Raw genomic sequence first — 20,764 nt, forward strand, 5'->3', positions numbered from 1 at the left:
TGGTCTTGGTGGGTGGAGGGAGAGGGGTCACATGCCCCAATGGGGCGTGGAGGTTTAGGGGATTTCCAAGAGGGGAGGTATCCGAGGGGGCAGGATCTCGGGGGACTGACGGGGGCCACATAAGGGTAATTAGGGCGGGCTCAGGTGATGGACACCGAACCTTCGGGAGCAACAGGAGGGGTTTGGGTGATTGATAGGGAAAGAGCCAGAACAAAGGGAGGAGAACAACCATGTAGGGAGCACCGGGGGAGTGGCTTGGGTCTGGGGCAAACTAACTGGGGCAAACCACTGGGGTACAGAAAACATATGAAAATACGATAAAAACTTCGCATCACCACAGGTATGTTTCCCTTTGCATTGTACTAGGAATTAGGTAAAGGATATTTGAAAGCTAAATAGACTGAGGTGGCATACTGGTGAAATGGATACCTTCTGCAGAAAAAGGTGGCAAACTGTAGGAAATAGTTTAATAGGGCAATCATTAAAAAAAGGAACTTGCCTGTAAGGTGGGTATATAGTGAACTTGAATATGAGTAATCTATGTTAATCAAAGAACTGATGAAGATATTTTAATAATTGCATTTTGAGGGTTTTGAACTTTCCAAGCAGTTATGATACAAGATACAACTTTTGAAAAGGAAGAAATTTGGCTAGGCCTAGTATTTTCTTGTCTACTTGGACAAGAAAGTACAGAGAGCATGTGACTATTTTCCCATAATGGATTGATTACAGGATGATATCTCCTGCCTGTAATGGATATCTTTCTGAAGGTAAGCAGTTACTTACAAAATACTTGCACTTTGCTATAACATTCGCTGAGATTTATTTGCTTCCAGGCTGGAAGGGAAAATAACTTCAAAATGTGCATGGTAGTAAAAAGGAAATTAGAAAATGGTGCAATGGAAGTTGGAAGGTGTCACTGATTTAGGAGAATAAAGTAAATATCCACATTTTTTATGCTGATAGTCTCATCTAATCAGATGAAAATCAGCCTAGACTTCAGTCTACACGGGTAGAGCGTGGCTGGAGAATAAGCATATCTAAAGGGACAGTGGTACAAGAAATCTTGAAAAATACTAGAAATCATCTTTGGTGTGGGTTATGACTTTTCTCTCAGAAATTAATCTTCTATCTCCAGCTTTATTATATTACTGTTAATAAACTTGAATAAATGAAGTGTTGAGAAGATTTCAGGCCATCTGGAGAAAAACTCTTACTTACATATATGTAGGATAAATATGCATAATTTCCACAGTAAAAACTGCATCAAGTAAAATCTTCTAAGATTTTCACAATGAGCAAATGCAGAAATGCTCTTTGCTTCTAAATCCTTTCCCTTGCTTACACAGTATTGGCTCTGGACAATTCCCAGGTAAAGGTTATCTCAAATGTACCAGGAATGTTGCTAGTAATGCAGGTTTAGCATCCCCTGTATTTCTGTCCTGATCGTTCCTTTGATGTTCTAATCGCATCTTTGCTCTGTATGGCTGTGTTCTGGATGGAAGAGCTTTACTCTATATAGGACACCATCTGATGTCATTGGAAAGTAGTGCAAACTGAAAACAAAACTATGCATCCTGGAACTGGAAAACGTTAATTTTTTTAGGGGTTAATGATACCTGTTGAGCTGGGTTCTGTGAATCTGGGAGCTGAGCTGCAGAACACAGGTCTTAGGTGAAGCGCTCTTGTTGCAACAAGCTGGAGGATGGCACAAAGTTAAGACCTGTGCACCTGAAGGCCCTGGTGATCAGGGAGTGCCATCTGCCTCGGAAGTGGAGGAACTATTCTAAAGCAAATAATAGCACAGTTTAAAGACCCTTAGCAGGCCCATCTAATAGTTCACTTGATACTCCAATTAAGACATCAGTACATATTATTAATTTGCCCATTCTCTGCTGCGATAGAGATACCTAGGACCCCAGAAGAGACTGGTCTGGCTGGTGATATCTCAACCTAACCACTGCAAACTGTAGTCTCTGAGTTAAAAAGAAAACCTATCTGCTTGAGCTTTACATATTTGCTACAGCAATATTTTCTGGCATGGTTCTTGATGTCACTGGATCCAACTGTGTTGATACCACCCCCATGGAGGATGGTACTGCATCTCCTTCACCGTGCCATCACCTGAAGCAGAGATGGATTTGATGCTGGAACTATGAACTACTCTGGAGCAGCGTAACTCTGTACAGTCAGTCCGACGCCTGCATATAATGTCCCTGCAGAGCTTATTTGGTTTGGGATTGTGCTTCAGGTTACAGTGATGGACTTAATCCAAAGAAGGGTGTCTTGTAGGACTTGAGAGACCTCAGTGCCCTTGGTCTGGCCAGCCTGGCAAGTTCCCTAGACTGATACAGGCATCCAGTGTCTTAAGGCTACCATCTGCTGGCTGATGGGAGCAAAATGAGCCAGAGATTTTTTAAAAGTCCCTCTGTTCACTAAAGTGAGTACTAGGTACTCACTTTAATCAGTAGGTAGAGATTGAAGAGCAAGTAAGAAAGCTGCAGTGACAGTGGATATGGGTCTTAAATAATGCCAAATTTAAGCTGACCACTTTAGGCCTTGACAGAAGAATTAAATTTCATCAAAGTCTTTTCTGACTTCAAAAGGTCCATTACAATTTAGTTGCCATTATCTTGCTAGGAACCTGTGAGTCTCAGTTCTGATCTTTTGCATCCTTGTATGGATTTTCTTAGCTTGGTTGGTCTTGTCTCTAGAGAGCAGCATTTTTAAAGAAAGCAAAGAATTTGCAAGGTTTCTGTGTGCACTTATGCTCTCTTCCCTATATGCCTATTAGTGTTGTTCCTCATTATTACTTTAGCTACAAAAAAAAAAGCCATGGATAGTAATTACTGTCCTTGAAAACTCTCTTTTTCAGCTGTAGTTTAATATTGGGAGAATTCCACAGAGTTGTTTATGCTCTTGACTAACTGTGTACCTGTGGGGTCACAGCAATGTTGATCTATGCCAAAATGAATCTGAGGCAGAAAAAAAGCAGTATTTGTACAGAATTGTTTTTATCCTGGGTGACAGCTATATGTGGTTTCAAAGGTCAGAGGATTCCTTTGCACAGGAATTTAATTTAATTTGCTATTAAATCAACCTCTGGGCTTCCAAAATTACCGGAACATTTAATTTATATAGGTGCAATAGTCTTACTTTTTTCTTACCATACTCGTTAATGCAACTGATGTTACTGTGAACAGTCTTTTCTCCTATTCTCATGGGAAATGCAAAATGTTACTCTATTCCATATCTATCTGTGCCCAAAAATTGTTAGTCTCTTTAAGAGCCTGCAGCCAGAAAATGGAACAAGGATGGGGGGGTGAGGGTGTTGCCACGGTCACTTTTCAAGACTGAGCGTGGAAGCACAGAGCCACCTCTGTCTCCCGGCAGTGTTTGCTGATGGCAGAGGTTCTGCTTTGGAACAGGTTGCTTTGGGCTGGCAATAGTAGTGATGCCTTAAGAGGCCTCCTAGACACAGAGACTGGACAGGAGTAAAAGAATAAAATAGGTATTTATTTGAAAGGCCTTCAAAGGTACACCCTGGGAGCCACAGGCTATTGCCAAAAATGGACCCCAAGATGGATGACAGGTCATGAGTTCTTCACACCTTTATAGGTTTGGTTCATTTGCATATCGGGGTTAATTCTCCAATTAAAGCTGCAGCTCAGTGATGTAATTTCCCCTCCACTTTCCCCCCTTAGAAGCTCTTTGGATTATACTTTTTGTGCCTAGGACGGTCTGGGTGACCTTTTAGAGCAGGCCTGGAGAGGCTTTGTTAAGTGAGCAGAAACTAGCAAGTTACAAGAAACCTCAGAGTTACACTCTAAGCAGTACAGAATCAGGAAAATATAAAAGTTAAAACCTAGGCATCAGTAGCCACCTGGAAAAACTGCATTTCACAATCAAAAACTGTTTCAGAGTGAACTTTGCAATATCTATGAGCAGCATGAAGCTTGAGCCGGTACCTGGGGCTGGACCTACCCACGTCGGCGCCTGGAGACTGGTTCTTCCCCCTGACACACGCACAGCATGGAGGACAGTAGCACCAACACTGGTGGAGTCCAGTGGGTGGCAGCAGGAAGTGCCGGGCAGCAGAGCTGACCCCACACACGCTGGCAATTCCCATCTGACACTAGAACTGCTTTGTAAACTCTACCTTCATTGGAGGGGTCTTTTTGTCCATCATCTTTTTTCCCCTTTGTCTCCCAGACTGTACAGTCGATCAGGGTGCTGTTTTCCCTTTGTCTTTCAAGCCACACAGGAGTCTTGGAAGGAGGGGTTACCCCACCCTTCATTTCTGTGGGTTTGTGAAATTTAATGGTTTTGTATCTAGTGATTATTTACTGTTATTTTTTGGCTATTGCTGTTTTGCTTGTTAGTAAACTTATTTTTTCACTTGTATCTACTCATATTAATTTCTTAATGGTAGAAACAGATTGGTTGAAACTAAAGGGAGTAATTTTAGAGTGTTCACCTCTTTAAATTGTCTTAAACCAAGACACCTATATATGCATAAAAATTCATATTATCATTAATCTTAATGTAACATTAAAATTTGAAGCTTTTTTTCCTCTGTATTTTCTTCTTTCAGTTGCAAATGAGACAGGTGACAAACATCCACGACCACTTTTACAATTTGCCCGTAAGTAGTCTTTTTAATTTTAACCGGTTGATTTCTATACCTACTGTAAAAATAAAAACATTTAGTAATTATTTTAATCTCATATTGTGTCTGTCCTATATTATGTGTCATTTACAGTACTAAACCGAGGATACATAATACTTGATTGAAAAAGTCACCTACAGAAATTCAATTTTACTGAACAGAGTTGATCCAAATTTAAATGAATGGAAGGCTTTGTGGCCTTACTATTATTTCAAGCATAAAAAGTTATAAACGTCTCAAAGCCACTGAAGTTCACTACAGTGCTTACAAAGAGCTTTGTGTCAAATCTTAGAAATAACCTATGAAAAATGTTATTAAACCTTACTAGTATCTCCTTTATCACTTTACTTCACACAAAAAGATTAAAAACTGAAGGCATGGCTTGAGATTTGGAATAACTGACCCAAATTTGAATAAAAACGAGGGATGTATTTGGTAATGTAACACCAACTGACCGTGACTGTGACCATATGAATTATTAGAAACATATGATAGAATATGTAGAAATGAGGATAAAGATAGGACATTCCAATCATAATATATGCAGTTTCATGGTGACTTGTGATCACTTAGCAGGGAAAACCCCTTTTTTCATTATTGAAAGGAGGATTTGTCATCATCATGGGCAGTGCAGCTGAAAACATTAAAATAATTTACATCTATGGTGCAGTATTTTGCACAGCCAGAGGATGCCATTCTGAGCCTCCAGCTCAGCTATAATCATCTTTCACAGGATACAATAAAATGAGGGGGAAGCATTTTTGCAAATGTTTAAAGTTATTCACAAGGATTTGAAATTAAAGTTGTTGAGGTCTACACCTAGTGCAGGTAGCTTGGTGGGCAGCTGTAGTGCAAGCTGCTGGTTGTGCTCTGGATGGCAGGAAATAGCAGGAGCCCCAGACAATAAGCCATGACCTGGCACAAAACATTTGCACAACAAAGGGCATGGGGACTTGGCACTAGCCAGGTGATTGGCCACAAAGAGATGTGCGGGAGCTCAGCAGAAAGTCTCCAGAGGATCGAGCACATAGACTGTAAAGGTATAAAAGCCCAGAGATTGCTTGGTTCAGGATCCCTCCTCCTCATCACCCAGCTCAAGCTGGTTTTGTGTGTCTGTACCAAACCAAATTCTTTTAAGGGTCCACATGTCTGACACTGCTATGGGAAACCTGTGTCCAACCAGGTAAAGAAATCTTGTCTAACTGCACGAAAAGTGGTACGTGTAGGGAGTCAAGCAGGGCAGCTGTCAGTTTATTGGAACTGGCTGCTGTGAGGGGCCTTTGATCCCAGCAGTGAAAGTTTCGGGTGGTGGGAGTATGACTGCCAGAGTGAATCCTGGATGGTCAGACAGGAAAATTTCCTTGCAAACACTCCAGGATGTTTTGTGGGTTTGGCTGAACTTGGTTCAGAGAGAAAAGTCTGAGTTGTTTATACTTAAGAAAAACTGGCAAAACCAAATACCATCAACAAAACAACCCAACTTCTTCTAGGAATGCTTTGTGCCAGTAAGATCTCATAAACATTTTACAAGATTATGTGCAAAACTTTTCAAAATAGTGAGCTGTAGACAGTGTTTTAATATACAGTGATTCCTTCAAGAGTCTAGTCTAAGAGTTTATTTGACTTTTCTTTTGGGTTCTTAAAGGATTTTCTTCTTTCACAACTAACAAATAAACAATTGGTATGCAGATGAAACATTTCTGGAGAGCCCACAAAACACTAGTTAAAGTGTTTTTTCACTTTGTTCTGTTGCTACTCTGTGCACATGGAGCCTCTTCAAAATGGAGGATTCAGGGAAACCTGCTTGTAGAGGCACACTCATCTTCAAAATATGTGGTATTTGTGTCTTAACTTTTTGTGTGGATTCAGATTTAGATCTAATTATCTGTGAATTGATTGTTGGGATGTAAACTTAAAACACTATGTCAAAACCAGGTTTTTCAGAAGGTGCATATCAGCTGAAACAACATATTTTTTGTATGAGATTTTCTGTGAGCTAGTACTTGTTTATAACAATATCTTATGTATCCTTTTAGAAAATATTTATAAAAGCACATTTTTCTACATGTACATTTATATTAGGTAAGAGAATAATAAACATGCAAATAATATTTGAAGACTTCCTCCAGAAAAAGGAGAATCATTTTAGTTGCTCTCAGGGAGATTTGATTAGTTCTATTCCTAAATGCAGGGTATCACCTGTGACCCAATTTAATAGCATGGTCACAGCAGCAGGAAACCTTTTCACTTTTCAAAATAGTGTTACGTATATTAACTTGGGAGACACTGTTTTATTTTCTTCTAGAGGGAGGAGCAAATAATATGCCAAGAGTATGGCCAGGACACTGTGGTTCTATTGCGTAATGCTTTGTATTGCTCCTTCCGTGAAAAGGAAAGGAAAATAGTCTTGCTCTTAGAAGAATTTAAGGAAAGAATTAGAATTACAAGAAAGAATGGGAAAAAATTCTATAAGAAAATGCTTTAAATTTCTGTTGTGGTTTTCAAGAGGTAAAGCTATTGGATCTGCAGTGAATTTTGGCACTTACTGCAGTGCAATTAAGATGTAACATTATTGGTTGTTGGACAATATGCAGATGACTTCTTATTAGCAAATAGGGGTGAGAATGTTTGTATACTAGATGCTATACCTTTATTTATTGCCCTAGCAAAGGGACAGCCTGCCCCTCTAACTTCAGCTCTCAAAATAAAGTTACAGTATTGCATCTTTATTTTGTAAAGGGACAATGAATAAGAGACTGTCGCGTTGCACTGTGGGGAACTGCGAGGAGTTCTTTTAAAACTAGATGGTCAAGAACGAAATTAAGTCAAATGAGACAAACATTTTATCTGAGAACCGTTATTGGTAACGAAAAAGAAAAGGAAAAACGAGATGCCCAAAGGAAAGAGGGCTGGAAAGGACAGAAAAGAAGGAAGGAAAATGGAAAAGGTGGGGGGGGGGGGGGGGGGGGGAGAGCGGAGAGAGAGAGAGAGAGGACACAGAGAGGAAAAGAGGGTGTTACTACCGGCAAGTCAGGGAAGTGCCTTTGGGGAGTGTGCACGCTGCCTGCCCATCGACGGGCTGAGTCTTCATGAGGCTGCGCGGCTCTCGAAGAGGCGCGGCTTCACAGGCGCGGCTCCTGCGGTGACGGCGCCTGACGTGCTGTGAGTAGGCTCTCTTATCGGTGGTCCAGGACCCTGGACAGGGTCACAGTCAGGATCGCCGCGACCGGCTGGATCAGGGCGGCAGGGTGGGCTGGATCAGCGCGGCAGGGTTGGATGCAGGCAGCCCAGGCAAGGACGCGGGGGGGGGAAGCGGCAGGGCGGCGGTCAGGGACAAAGGGAGGCAGGACAGGCGCGAGGGCGAGCAAGAGCCAGCGAGGGCAGGAGAGCCAAAAGGCAGGCTGGGGCCAGGGGCACAGAGGGAGGGAAGGAGCAAGCGAAACAACAAACGCCAATGAACAGCAGCGAGCCCCTCACGCAGTTAGTTTTTATATCCCCTGCCCCCCCGCCCCAGTCCGCCCGTTGACAGGAGACCACTGGTCCAGTCCAACCTTTCTTTGCTGTCCATTGGTGGAGACCTTCCGCGACCTGATTGGAGAAGCCCCTTTGTAGTGTCTCCCACTGACTGCCTAATCTGAGGTATTCCCAGGAGAAGTCTTCCCACAGACGAGGCTTCCCTCACTCCTGGCTGCTTCCTGCAAGTGGCAGGTGTACATTCCCTTCCCCCACATACCTCTGACAAAATGGAAAAACCAGGGTTCAGACAAACTAAATTGGCTAAATCAAAACTAAATTGCCTCCTCACACAGACCCAGAAAGAATAGAGGCCATAATTAAACTCCCATGTCTGGTTGTGAAGAAGCAGGCATGAGAATTTCTTGGAGCTGTGGGACTTTGTTGGCTGTGAATTCCTGCATTAGGAGAATTGATTAAGTCTCTGAGACAACCAACAGTGAAGAGTTAGAGCCTATTGCATGGGGCCCAGTGAGAACTTCTAAAGCAATGAAAAGAGCTTTGGAGCTTTGGCATCTGCTTCAGCTCTTGGGCTCCCAGATTGTATCAAACCCCTTTAATCTGTAAGTACATGAATGTGAGGTATAGCCAGTGGACCTCACCATAAGCCAGTTGTATATTATTTAGTTCAGCTAGATTCAGTTGCAGTGGGATCACCAGCTTATACCAAATCAGTGGCAGAAACAGCAACAGTATTGGAGAAGAGCTGCCCCCTTTTCCTGAATTATTCTATAATAGTCCATGTCCCAGGTAAGCTGATTGAGGGATCCTATTAGTTCTCAGTTGCTTCAGGTTTTTGGCATACCATCCCATTGCTCATCACTGGCAAGCCTGGTATTTTCCCTTTCACCCTTCCAAGCTTGTTTAAAGCTCTGTCAACGAGACCTACTAGCTCCTGTGCTAGAACTCTTCTTCCCTTCTGAGAAAGGTGCATCCCATCAGGTGGCAGTAGACCAGGTGTTGAATAGATCATCCCACAGTCAAAAAACCCCAAATTTTTCCAGTTACACTAGGCTCAGAACCACACATTGACCTGATGCATTCTTATCAATGTTATTCCTTACCAGAAGGATCAAGGAAATCACTACCTGTGCTCTTAATTCCTCAACTAATCATCCCAAGGTATTGAAGTCTCTTTTCATTGCCCTTAGGCTTGTCTTTGTTATTTCATTGCTGCTGGCTTGAACAACCAATAATGGATAGTAATCAGAGGATCTTACTACACTGGGGAGTTTTCCAGTAATGTCCCTTATCCTTGCCTGCTGAGAGACAGCAGACATCCCTGTGAGTTGGATCCAGTCTGCATACCAGGCCCTCTGTTCTCCTTAGAAAGGAGTCTTCTGTTACAACTACCCTTCTTCTCCTCTTATTTGGGTTCTAATTTGGATTTTCTAGATAATACCTTATTTAAAACTTCCATTCTGGGCTGTACATTATGTATCTGGTTTTCAGGTGGTGTGGGCTGATACCACACCACTACTAAGATGGTGAAGAGTCCAGAGGGGAAGCCATAGGAGGAGCAGCTAAGGTAGCTTGGCTTGTTCAGCCTAGAAGAAGGAGGGGAGATCTCCTAGTTGTCTACAGCTTTCTCACAACACAAAGCAGAGGGGCAAGCACTGATCTCTTCTCTCTGGTTACCAGTGACAGGACCTGAGGGAATGGTATGAGGTGGAGGTTTAGGTTAGCTGTCAGGAAAAGGTTTTTCACCCAGAGGGTGGTTGGGCACTGGAAGAAGCTCCCCAGGGAAGTGGTCATAGCACCAAGCCTGCCAGAGTTCAAGAATGCTCTCAGACACTTGGTGTGATCCTTGGGACTGTCCTGTGCAGGGCCAGGAGTTGGACTTTGATGATCCAAGTGGGTCCTTTCCAACTCAGGAAATTCTATTATATCATTGTGCATACTTTCTCTGCTCTTCAAACCCTTTCTTCATACATAAAACATACTGAATCAAGTGATCATCTCTACCCAATAAGTTGGTCTTATCTGGTATATCAGTTTCTGGCATAGCTTTTGGTACTGTCTCTCATAGGAGCCTTCTCGACAAAATGTCCACCATACAGCTGGATAATCATGTTACACAATGGATGAGAAACTGACTCACAGGTCAGACACAAAGAGTTATAGGGAAGGGGGTAGCATCAGACTAATGGCCTCTCTCTAGTGGGGTTTTGCAGGGCTCAATCCCCAGCCCAGTTCTCTTCATTAAGGACTTGGATGCAGGACTTGAGGGAATATTAAGTAAATTTGCTGATGACCCTGAACTGGGAGGAGCTATTGACTGCCTTGTGGGCAGAGAGGCCCTGCAGAGAGACCTCGACAAATTAAAGAGCTGAGTAATCAGCAGCCATATGAAGTTTAACCAGTCAAGTGCTGGATTCTGCACCTGGGACATGGTGTAAGGCCCCCAAAAGTGGCTTGATGAGCCACTTAAAAGGGCTTACTTTTTTTTGAGTACTCAGAGTTAGATGTGTGGGAGATGTACCAACAAGGTATTCTTAAGAGGTCGAAACAACAAAAAAACTTCACTGGCAACTTCAGAAAATGAGAGAACTTTGGCAAAAGTCTAGAGCAGCATTCAATCTACATAAAACATTTTACCAAGCAGTAACTTAGCCCGTTCAACTTAGCAAACTACAAGCCTATCTGATTTTAATGTACTAAAATCTCTGAGAACAGGGAATTAGAAGAAGAAAGAGAGAGAGAGAAAAGATACAGAAAAGAACAAATATAGCTACCAGTACTCGTTCCAGCAGTGTTCCACTGAGAGAAATTCCAAGAGGAGGTAGGATCAAGTCATGTGCTTGCCTCAAGTCCTGGGTTAAGTACCCCTTGGCTTTCCTGGGCCCTTCCCCGAGGTGGGGCTTCTGGTCATCTGGCAACTCTGGGTCTAGACTGGGGCTCCAGGGGCAGGTTGCAGCACATTGCCTCCAGAGTTCCAGGTATTGGCAACCACTGTGGGTCTGGAACACAGGTCCAGAGGAGTCAGGTGTGTGGAGCAGGGCATCACCTCATCCAAGCAATGCCCAACCTTCCCCTTCCTCGACACACGCCTGAAGTGTTTTGAGCCCATAGTCTGTGGATGCTAAAAGGCAGGAGCAGAGAAATTTTCCAGCTCTGTAGTTTGTGAAGTTTTTCCTTTCTCATGCTTTAGCTGAGAAACAGAGAAATCTAGCTTCTCACAGCTTCTCTGTGAGAGCTTTCATTCTCATGAGAACTGGATGGATAACATTTGTAAGAATGTAAACCATTTGCACTTGCAAGTTGTTGTGGAAACTGTAGAATTGTTTTCAGTCTTGTGAGAATAATATTTGGAAATGGGTGTCTTACTGCTCAGCTTGTCACCTTGAGAGGTGGTGGGTGAATAAGCCAATCATGTAATTTCTTTATTGCGAACTACACCATAAAAGAGGAGAAATTCATTAAATGAGATCTTAGCTCTGCTTTGGCCATATCTTTTAACCTGGACCTATGTCATGATTCGCCATTCTCTGGGGATAACGGTGACAGCAGTCCTTCCAGCCTCTCACACATGGCAACAGTGGTTGTGTGTATACACTGGGGAATGACAGTCTGGAGAGCAGTGCTGCGGAAAGGGACCTTGGAAGATGGCGAGTTGACTATGAGTCAACACTGTGCTTTAGAGGGCAGGAGGGCCAACAGTGTCCTGGGGTGCATTAAGCGCAGAATTGCCAGCCATTCAAAGGAAGTGGTTGTCCTGCTCTACTGTGCTCTGGTGAGGCCTCAGTACTATGTGCAGTTTTGGGAACCACAATATAAAAAAGACATTAAGGTATCAGAGAGGTCCACAAGAATGGTGAAAAGTCTGGAGAGAAAGCCTTATGGGAAGCAACTGAGATCACTTGGTTTGTTCACCCTAGAGAAGAGGAAACAGAGGAGAGACCTCATTGTAGTCTTCAACATCCTTGCGAAGGAAGTGGTGGGGCAGGTACTGATCTCTTCACCCTCATGACCAGTGACAGGACTTCAGGAAATGGCATGAAGCTGAGTCCGGGGAGATTTAGGTTAGATATCAGGTAAAGGTTTTTGACCCAGATGATGGTTGGGCACTGGGATAGGCTCCCTCAGAAAGTGGTCACAGCCCCAAGCCTGTCTGAGTTCAAGAAGCATTTGAACAATAGTCTAAGGCACATGATATGATCCTTGGGACTGTCCTGTACAGGGCCAGGAATTGGACTAAATAATCCTGATGGGTGCCTGACAACTCAGGATATTCTATGATTCTAAATGGCCCTTCTGTTTTAGGGTGTTCCTATTTTGCTGTTAAAATTTTAGTTTAGGAGAATTGGATACACCATTCTCACATCAAATGAGTAGTGAATAACCAACCAGCTGGGCAATAATTGACTTCTGAGAATCCTTTTCTGTACTGGTAATTATTTAAGCATTTGTGCACAAGAATCAATAATCTTGTACTCTCCCCTATGACAATCATCTTAGCCTTAATTCTGCTGTGTTTGTTACTTGTGATAATGTGGTATGTAAGGGTAGTGGTTAAATGTCTTGAAAGGTTTTTCTTTTTCCTTTTAATGAATTAGCAGGTATGCTTAATTAAAAGGAAGTGAAGACTGTTGAGGATTATACCTAGTGCAGGTAGTGGGGCATGCAATTTACAGCTTGTGCCATGGGTGTGGGGAAAAAGAGAGCCCCAGGCAACAAGAAGTGACCTGGTGCAGACCATTTGCATAAAAATGGGCATGGGGACCTGGGCCATAGTCCAGTGAGGGGAGGAGGGTCAGAGTGGCTGGTCACCCAGAGACTCTTGCAGAAGCCAATGAAGGATGAGAACCTCAGAATAAATATCAGCGTTGAAGTGGATGGACTGTAAGGGTATAAAAGCCCACAGATTTCTTTCTTGGGATACTTCCTTGGAGGCACCCAGCTTCAGCTGTCATAATGTTGAGCACCATGGGAGCCAGATGTGCTATGGGAAACCTTGGGACAAGCTGGTGAGGGAAATCGTTTCTGGCTGATTGTGATGTATGTAGTGAATCAAGTGGGGTGCTGTCAATTCACAGGAGCTGTCCTCTGCAAAGGGGCTTCAGTCCCAACAATGAAAGTCTTGGATGGTTGGAGTGTGAGTGGCTCCTGGATGGTTAGGCAGAAAAGTTTCCTAAACAGTTGTCTAAAGAACAGAAACAGCCATAACATTACAGACCCTTGAATAATAAAATTGTATTGATGTTGCATTTATTTCTGCTGTTGTTGTGTAGTCATTACTTGGCTTTGGACTACCTGGTGTGAAAAGTTTTATTTCTAGCTGTTGTAGCACAGGGCTCGGCACAGAATCTCAAGGCTACCTGTAACTCTGGATAAATATAGTTCTTGCACATTAGGTAGCTGCTGACATTTAACAGGAAAGAAGAGTATGGAGTTTTCCTGATTACCTGGGAAACATCCTTGCGGTCTGAAAATAATTATGGAATGGAGAAAGTAAATGAGGATTATTGCTGATCTTCTGTCTTTGTACCATTTAGACCATGTGAAAATAAGATATTTAAGACAATCAGCAAAAAAATACTGCTGGCTCCTGTACATAGCAGCAGATATTGCTGCTTCTGACAGGATAGGTTTTTTGTGTTTTATTCTCATGAGGCATGGGATAACAGGTCTTCTGGTTGGTTTTGTCTTGTGTATTTAGTGTGTGTTGCCTCAAAAAGTAATCCTTGATCCATGTATTAGGTCCACTGGATAAATGATCTGAAAGCTGGGAAAATACTAGAAAATTTTACCTGTATAGTCCCTAATTAAAATCAGTTGCTAATTTCAGAGATACCCATTTCTCAGATTTTTAAAAGATTTTGTGTATTGCTACAAAGTCCTTGGAGAAAGACTACTAGCAGAGTTGGTTTGTATTCCTATTTTGGAACATGGTAAGATTAATATGTGCTGCACCTCTGTTGTGGGAAGTCTGAAATAATAATCAGAATTTCATTACTTAGCTGTTCTTATTTGGGTCTGCTAGCTCAGTCATGTATCATTCTATGATACTTGAAAATTAGACTATGACAGAGGTGTTCAGTATGGTAGTACTGCTGGGATTTTCAGAAGTGCCTGATTTATTCAGAAACTCTTTAGAAATATTTGAAAATGTGAAACAGACTCTTTACAAAATTTAAGTTACGTAATTCTTGTGAGGCAGGGAGGACATCTGACTGAAGGATGCTACTCGTGCTTTGTCAGTGGAACTAGGCTTACAAATAAGGATGGATTCTCTGAGTGACGTGCGAGAGCCACTTGATAGCACTTCTAAATAAATGTAAAAAAAAAAATCCATAGAAATGTTTTGGCATTTGAATATCTACTGTGAGAAGCTGAAGGTTTGACAGAAAAGAATTGTATTTTCAGGTACTAATCCTGCAGTGATCTCTTTTATCTATAGTTTAACCACTATTAACTATAGTCTAAAGAATGTCAATGATGAGTATTGTATTGATTTGGTACTTTGTTTTTGAGCCAGTTCTTTGGCTAAAGAGCCACACCAACACATACTAAGCTACAACCTAAATGTGATACGGAGAGGATGTTTTTTATTGAGGTGTGAAAGCTTCATGTTCTGTAATAAAATATTTTTATGGGAAGCATTACTGTTTTGCATTTGGAATGACCCGAATGTTTGTGCTTCTTTCCACTTCAAACTTTTTTTCAGGTTTTCAGGCTTATTGCCAAACTGTGGTCATGCAAAGGTAAAATGATAGAGGACCACCTTTTTTTTTCAGAATTCTGACACACTGGGCAATAAGCCTATGAATTTATTTTCCTTATCACTCTTGATTTTTCAGGGTCTAAATCACAAAACTGCTTGTGGAGCACCATTATCGGTGGGCTGACTGGCAACCTCAAGGAAAGGCGAAAGCTGGCCATTATCAATGACCCTAGACCTCCTGAAGAAATTTTAGCAGATGAGCTACCACCAGTGGACAGTCCTGAGGCACTGGTGAAAACATCTTTCAGGTCTGACCAATATGGGTTTACTTAGTTTATATTTGAGAGGATGTCTTTTTAAGATTAAATCTGCAGTGTGGGTTTGGTGGCAGAAATTGATACTGAAAGATTCTCTAATGCTGCATATATTTGTACTGAAAAAGAATGTAAAAAGAAATCCATAAGTAATATTGACTGCATTTGCCTTTAATTTCTCACTCCTCATTACCCTCCCTAGAAGATTATTTACTAGGCAGAAAGTCTGTAGCTGGTCAAAATAATCACCAAAACCAGCTCATTATATGAAGATGTCTTTGAAGGTTGGTATTGTTTCATTTGATGGTTGGTATTGTTTGATTTGAAAGTGATTTAATGATGAATAATTGCACTTTAGGTCAGATGATGTGCTTCATTGATGCAAGGGTGAGTTAGAGCTTTCCCTATTGGTGTAATGTCTTGAGAACTGTCTAGCATTAATATATGAAGGGGAAGAACTCTGACCAGGGGCTTGCAAAAAAGTGATTTCTGCTATTGTGGAGTGATATATCTATGTTTTTGAAGTGTGATATATATATGTGTGTGTATGTATCTATATATCTATATATCTATATATATATATCTATCTGTGTTTCCCACTCTTTTATTTAATGCTGTCTATGTACAGTTGCCATATGTTTCTTGGAAATGTTTTCTGAAAATGTTTCTCTCAAAGTGAGGTAAAATAGAGAACCCATAGGGCATACAATGGATTTTTGACTGAGATGTGAAAATTGGTGCGCCCAGAAAAAGCAAAGAGAGTGGCAGAATTGATTTTTCAAAACGTTTTTGAGAATATTTTTTGGTTGTTGAAAAACTGTGATCTACTTTTCTTTTGTATTAAACGTACAACGTACCTATTTTTAAAAAAAATATTCCTTGATTTGTATAAATTTCTATGACTATAGTGATTTTGATTATACCTGGTCTGTGAAACTTACTTCACTCTTCATATAATTATTATTTTGAAGTCCTTGATTGAGTCATTATATTAGGTAGCAATTTCAGATATTTGTTCATACTGCTTGATGTTTAAAAGCGTAATACCATAAATTGAGTTTATGCCAGTCTATATAAATAACCCTGTAATTTCATAGTGGATTTTCATTCTTTAATATTCACATTTAAATGATTCAGGACAAGGGGTTCAGAACCTGGATCCTCCATTTATGATGGCCTATGGTATTTACTGACTTTAAAAACTTTGTATCTCTGATACTTAAAATCTATAATTTCAAGAGATGTATTTGTCAGTTTTACTTCTCATAACAAGATCTGGGTAGCAGCATTCCTTACCTTGCCATTGTCAATATAATTTTAAACATTTAATGCAGCAAAATAGTGTCACAGCTTTTCAAATGCTATGGCATAATAAGGACTGAAGAATTGGAAAATGTAATTTAGGAAAACAGTTTTGCTAATACAGTTTAAAAGGCTTTATAAACATCACAGAAGCTTTGTATTATATCAATATGGATATTACTGTATAATGTGGCATTTTGGGGGGCTTTATAGATGGAAATCCAAACAAATTGTTGTTACAAAATAAATAGTAAATGCCTAGTTTTCTAAAGAAACGAAGCCCTGTGTTTGCTTAATAGCTTTGCAGAGGAGTGGAAGATAAGAGAGTTGTCTTGGTTTGAAAGGTGTCTACCAAGGAAGGCAGGAGCCTCCCTTGGAATGGAAGACATGACTCCCTTCTCTCCAAATAATTGTAAGTTTGAAATTAAGGGGCTTTCAGGCAAAGATATGGAAAAAGGAATAACAGTTATTTACTAATCTATATATCTGTATAACAAGGCAAACAAACAACGGCAGCAACAACAAACGAAACCAGAAACCCAGTACCAGCCTTCTCTCGGCTGTCAGGCCCTTTCCCCTTTGCTGCAGTCACGGCCACAGCCGGCAGGGGCGCTGGTGGCTCCCGGCCGGGCAGGGCAGGTGCGATGATTCCCCCGCGGCTGCAGGGGGCGCTGTGGCGCGAGCTCAGCTACCTTCTCCATGCGGTTAATGGCAGGTGTGCCAGTGGAAGAGATTGAAAATGGGCTTCCTTTACAAACCCATAGGGACAGCCAATCCTGGTGTCCCTCCGGATGGCGAAATGGACTGTAGCAGGAACCTCAGAGCAGCAGCTGGAACAGCAGAGGTGGGTACACCTGGGGTAGTAAAAGTAGATGCAGCAGAAACTCTGCAGCTGTAGCAGGAGATTCAAGGGTGTCCCAGCAGGGAGGAGGTGTGGGGTTACAGTGTAGCAAAAAACCTGGAGCAGTGGCAGAGAAGTGGTGGGGTTGGGTTGCAGTAGCTGGGTTCCCAAACACAGCTGGGAGAGGCTCCCTCGGAGGGGGGCTTGGGGTCCCCGTTTTTCCCTGAGGCACCCGAGCAGATGCTGAGGGTCCTTTCCAGTGAGATAGGGTGTTAATAAGGTCCCAGTCCAATAGTGGCTCTTATGAGCAGAGCTTCACTCATGGTAGTAGAAGACAGCAGGAGGTGGAACCCTGCAGTAGTAGTGAATTCTTTCCGCAGCAACTGCAGCCTGTTACCCTTTGATCCCAAAAGCTAGAGAGAGAGGAGCTGAGCCCAGCCCCTCACCCCCCTGCCAAAATCTTGCAGTATCTCTCCCTTCCCAAGAGAATGCCCCTCAGCTATGAGAGTGCAGCCAACTGCACCCCTCGCCCCACCTTGGCCGTGCCTTTTGTCTCTTAGGTATCCATCATTATTGTCTCTTAACAAAAAATGGGACAAAATTCCCTGAGAGAAAGAAAAAAAAGGAAAAATCCTAACCTCCAGCAAGAGTACATTGTAATTACTGTCTAAATAAAACCAAAAATGCTACAGTGTTTTTATTTGGTTTTATTTGGTTTGTTAGCTTGATATTACGGTGCTAATTGGGGCTTAGGAGGCAGTAGCATCTTTGATATGAAGGGTTGTATGTTTGATTCACTGGGGTCTTATGTGTGTCATGATCTTTAAGTGCTTCCTTGACTGTTGTGTCTGAATGCCAGTGATTGTCTAGTAGGCAAGGGCTTTCCTTGTTTCTTATTTACTAGACATTAGGGGAAGATCTTGCTGCCCTAGTGCCTTTTGGGGAAATAAATGTGTTTTACAAGTTGTCCAGTCTAGCGTGTCTTAATTAGGAATCTGATGACTGAATCTTGGGGTAGGGATGGGGGTGGTGTTGAGCTTAGATGAACTACTTTCACAGAAAGAAGAACCAAAGCTTGTTTTTGAATATGACTGCAAAAAACTCTGAAATGTAGCAATTCCCTTACTGCATCTGATTCACTGCTGTTAAAGCAGTATATGGCAACACTACTGCTTTCATGCACAGTTAAGGAAATGTCTCTCCAATGTTAAAATGAGTCACATTTTCTTGTGATTTTCTATGCTTTAAATGACTACATATAAGCAGCATGAAATCCCAGTTGCCACATCTTGTATTAGATCTTGTTTTCTACTGTGCAGTTATCTTCTGTAGCTTGGAAAATTATGAAGAGGTCAGTATTTGATTCTGTCAACATCCAGATATGAGCTTGAAGCACATTTAAACATAAAAGAAGGAATGTGGTTATTTCAGTGCTTTCAGGTATACTTTTCCTGCAGTAAGAATCCATTGTAATCCAGATGTAAAGCAAAAACCAAATTGAATCAGCCCTCTCTTTACATCCCAAATACACATGGTGCATGATCTTTTAATAATTAGAAGTGTTCTGATGGTCTTGATTTTTTTTTTTTTGTATAGTTATTTTACTATCTCTTTTCTGAAAGAGATTGTAGTATATACTTGTTTGCCGTAATGCACTGAGTTAGCAGTTACAAGTAATTTTTTGTCCTGACTGGTTATACTACTGCAGTGCTTAAAATACAGATTTTAAAATCCCTTCTCACTGGCATTTGGTCTATTTGTCTATTAAAACAGCACAGGTCTAAATTTGAATTACATTTGAAAATACAGTGGAATTGTGGTGGTTTATCCCTTTTGACAAGGGAAAAAAATGTAATAGGAGACATTGACGTGATTAGCCTCTTGGTCCACTCTTAATGCAACCAATCTGGCACATCATTTTCTTTGCACAAATACGCAAGTTCACTGCTACACGAGCTATGATCATTGTGTATTTTAACAGCTGTGCAAGGTTGTGAATTGATGCCCAGAAATATTCATATGGACTTCTCAGGGCTGTGTAATATGGATATTGGCTGGAGATATCAGCGGTTACTAGCACTGAAGTCTGTAACTCTCCTCCTAAATCTGCTTTTTGATCTGCTAGATCGCTGTAGTGTGCAGTATCGATAAGAATTAACAGCGGTTAAAGAGGCTGTATTACAAATTTATAGGCTGCTTTAACTGGTGTGTGCTAGCCCTTGGAAGCACTACCCAAGCAGGCATTTTGAAAATGCTGGGCTGGCACCCACCAGGGGGAGCATAGAAACAAAAAACAGTTTTGGGTGCTGTTCTGCAAACGTCATCTGTAAGTTTATGCAAGCTCTTTGTGTTAGATGATACAAGAGAAACTGCTGCTTTTGTCACCAGACTACTGCCTGGATGATTCAAAGGTTCACAAGTGGATGGCACTGCTTTAGCTGAAAATTTCACATGCCCAAGATGTTATGATTTCTCCTAGACTTGTTTTGATGTGTAGGAGAGATTCAGTGTTATTTTGTGTCTGGAGACCTGGAACGCTGCATTGAGATATATGACTGTGATGGTGCTTATGGGATATGATGACTGTGCTGGATCTTGTGACAGGAGATACCATGGTACAAGCTGACTGAGATGTCCAGGGCAGAATGAATATGCTGATCTGTAAAAAAACCAAACAATATTCAGAGCGGCCTCCCTGTCCTTGGTCCAGGGCCTGCATTGACAGGTAAAATTGGTCTGGAATCTTGGAGCAGTTCAGTTGGCTATGTCTAGCACTTGGGGCCTTGAGGTGGTAATTTTAGTGACAAATCAGGGTAGCAGGCAGCAGGATGAGGCAAAGACCCTCTGTCTTACACCAGACAAGCCTTATTGGATACCTATGCAGCTATGCTGTACCAGGAAGTGATGCATATTGTCTGTTACCGAAGCCATAAGACCTTGGAGCCAGAAAGGCAGATTCAGTTCCTTCAAGGTCAGACTGTTTTTCAGCTCAAGGCATGCATATGTTCTTAATTTCTTTTGCCTTTCAAAATAGTTCCAGTTTTTTACTTGAGGCTTGTAACACCCCTGATTACCTTAACAGTTGCTTTTCCTATGTCAGCTGCAAAGTTTATCTTTCCAGTTTGTTTTGCTTTTCTTATCAGCTTCCGTTCTGCTTTATGGTTTTAAATCTCACTGGCAGCTAATCTTTCCGTATTTCTGATTTGGTTGTGGTTGATGTAAACGCTTGCTTCTGGCCACTTGGTCTACCGCATAGAGGTGATACTGCAGTGCTCCAAATGTGAAGATAATTTAGTCATAACACCATGTGCTGGGAGTCAGCCCATGAGCCTCAAACATGTACCAATGCATGCAGCATGAACAAAAACCAGGGAGCTTGAAGTTACCATGCTGCTAGAAGGCATGACCTCATTGTCATTACTAAAATTTGATGGGATGAATCCTGTGACTGGAGCATGGCT

General features: G+C 41.7%; 1 protein-coding gene across 4 annotated transcripts in view; it reads left to right on the forward strand.

Annotated features, from left to right (window-relative positions):
* PDE1C (phosphodiesterase 1C) overlaps window positions 1-20,764 on the forward strand; it is a 342,008-nt gene that overhangs the window by 30,155 nt on the left and 291,089 nt on the right. For 3 of the 4 annotated variants that reach the window (XM_039548746.1, XM_039548747.1, XM_010398574.4), the window contains exons 2-3: window positions 4,595-4,645; window positions 14,983-15,154. In XM_039548746.1, the coding sequence (XP_039404680.1) occupies window positions 4,595-4,645; window positions 14,983-15,154 (223 nt within the window). Of the gene's footprint in view, window positions 1-178; window positions 341-732; window positions 771-4,594; window positions 4,646-14,982; window positions 15,155-20,764 lie in introns of those variants that run through there. The other variant, XM_039548745.1, reaches the window with a different exon arrangement.

The sequence above is a fragment of the Corvus cornix genome, chromosome 2, assembly GCF_000738735.6.
Source record: "Corvus cornix cornix isolate S_Up_H32 chromosome 2, ASM73873v5, whole genome shotgun sequence".
In the NCBI taxonomy this organism is placed as follows: Eukaryota; Metazoa; Chordata; class Aves; order Passeriformes; family Corvidae; genus Corvus; species Corvus cornix.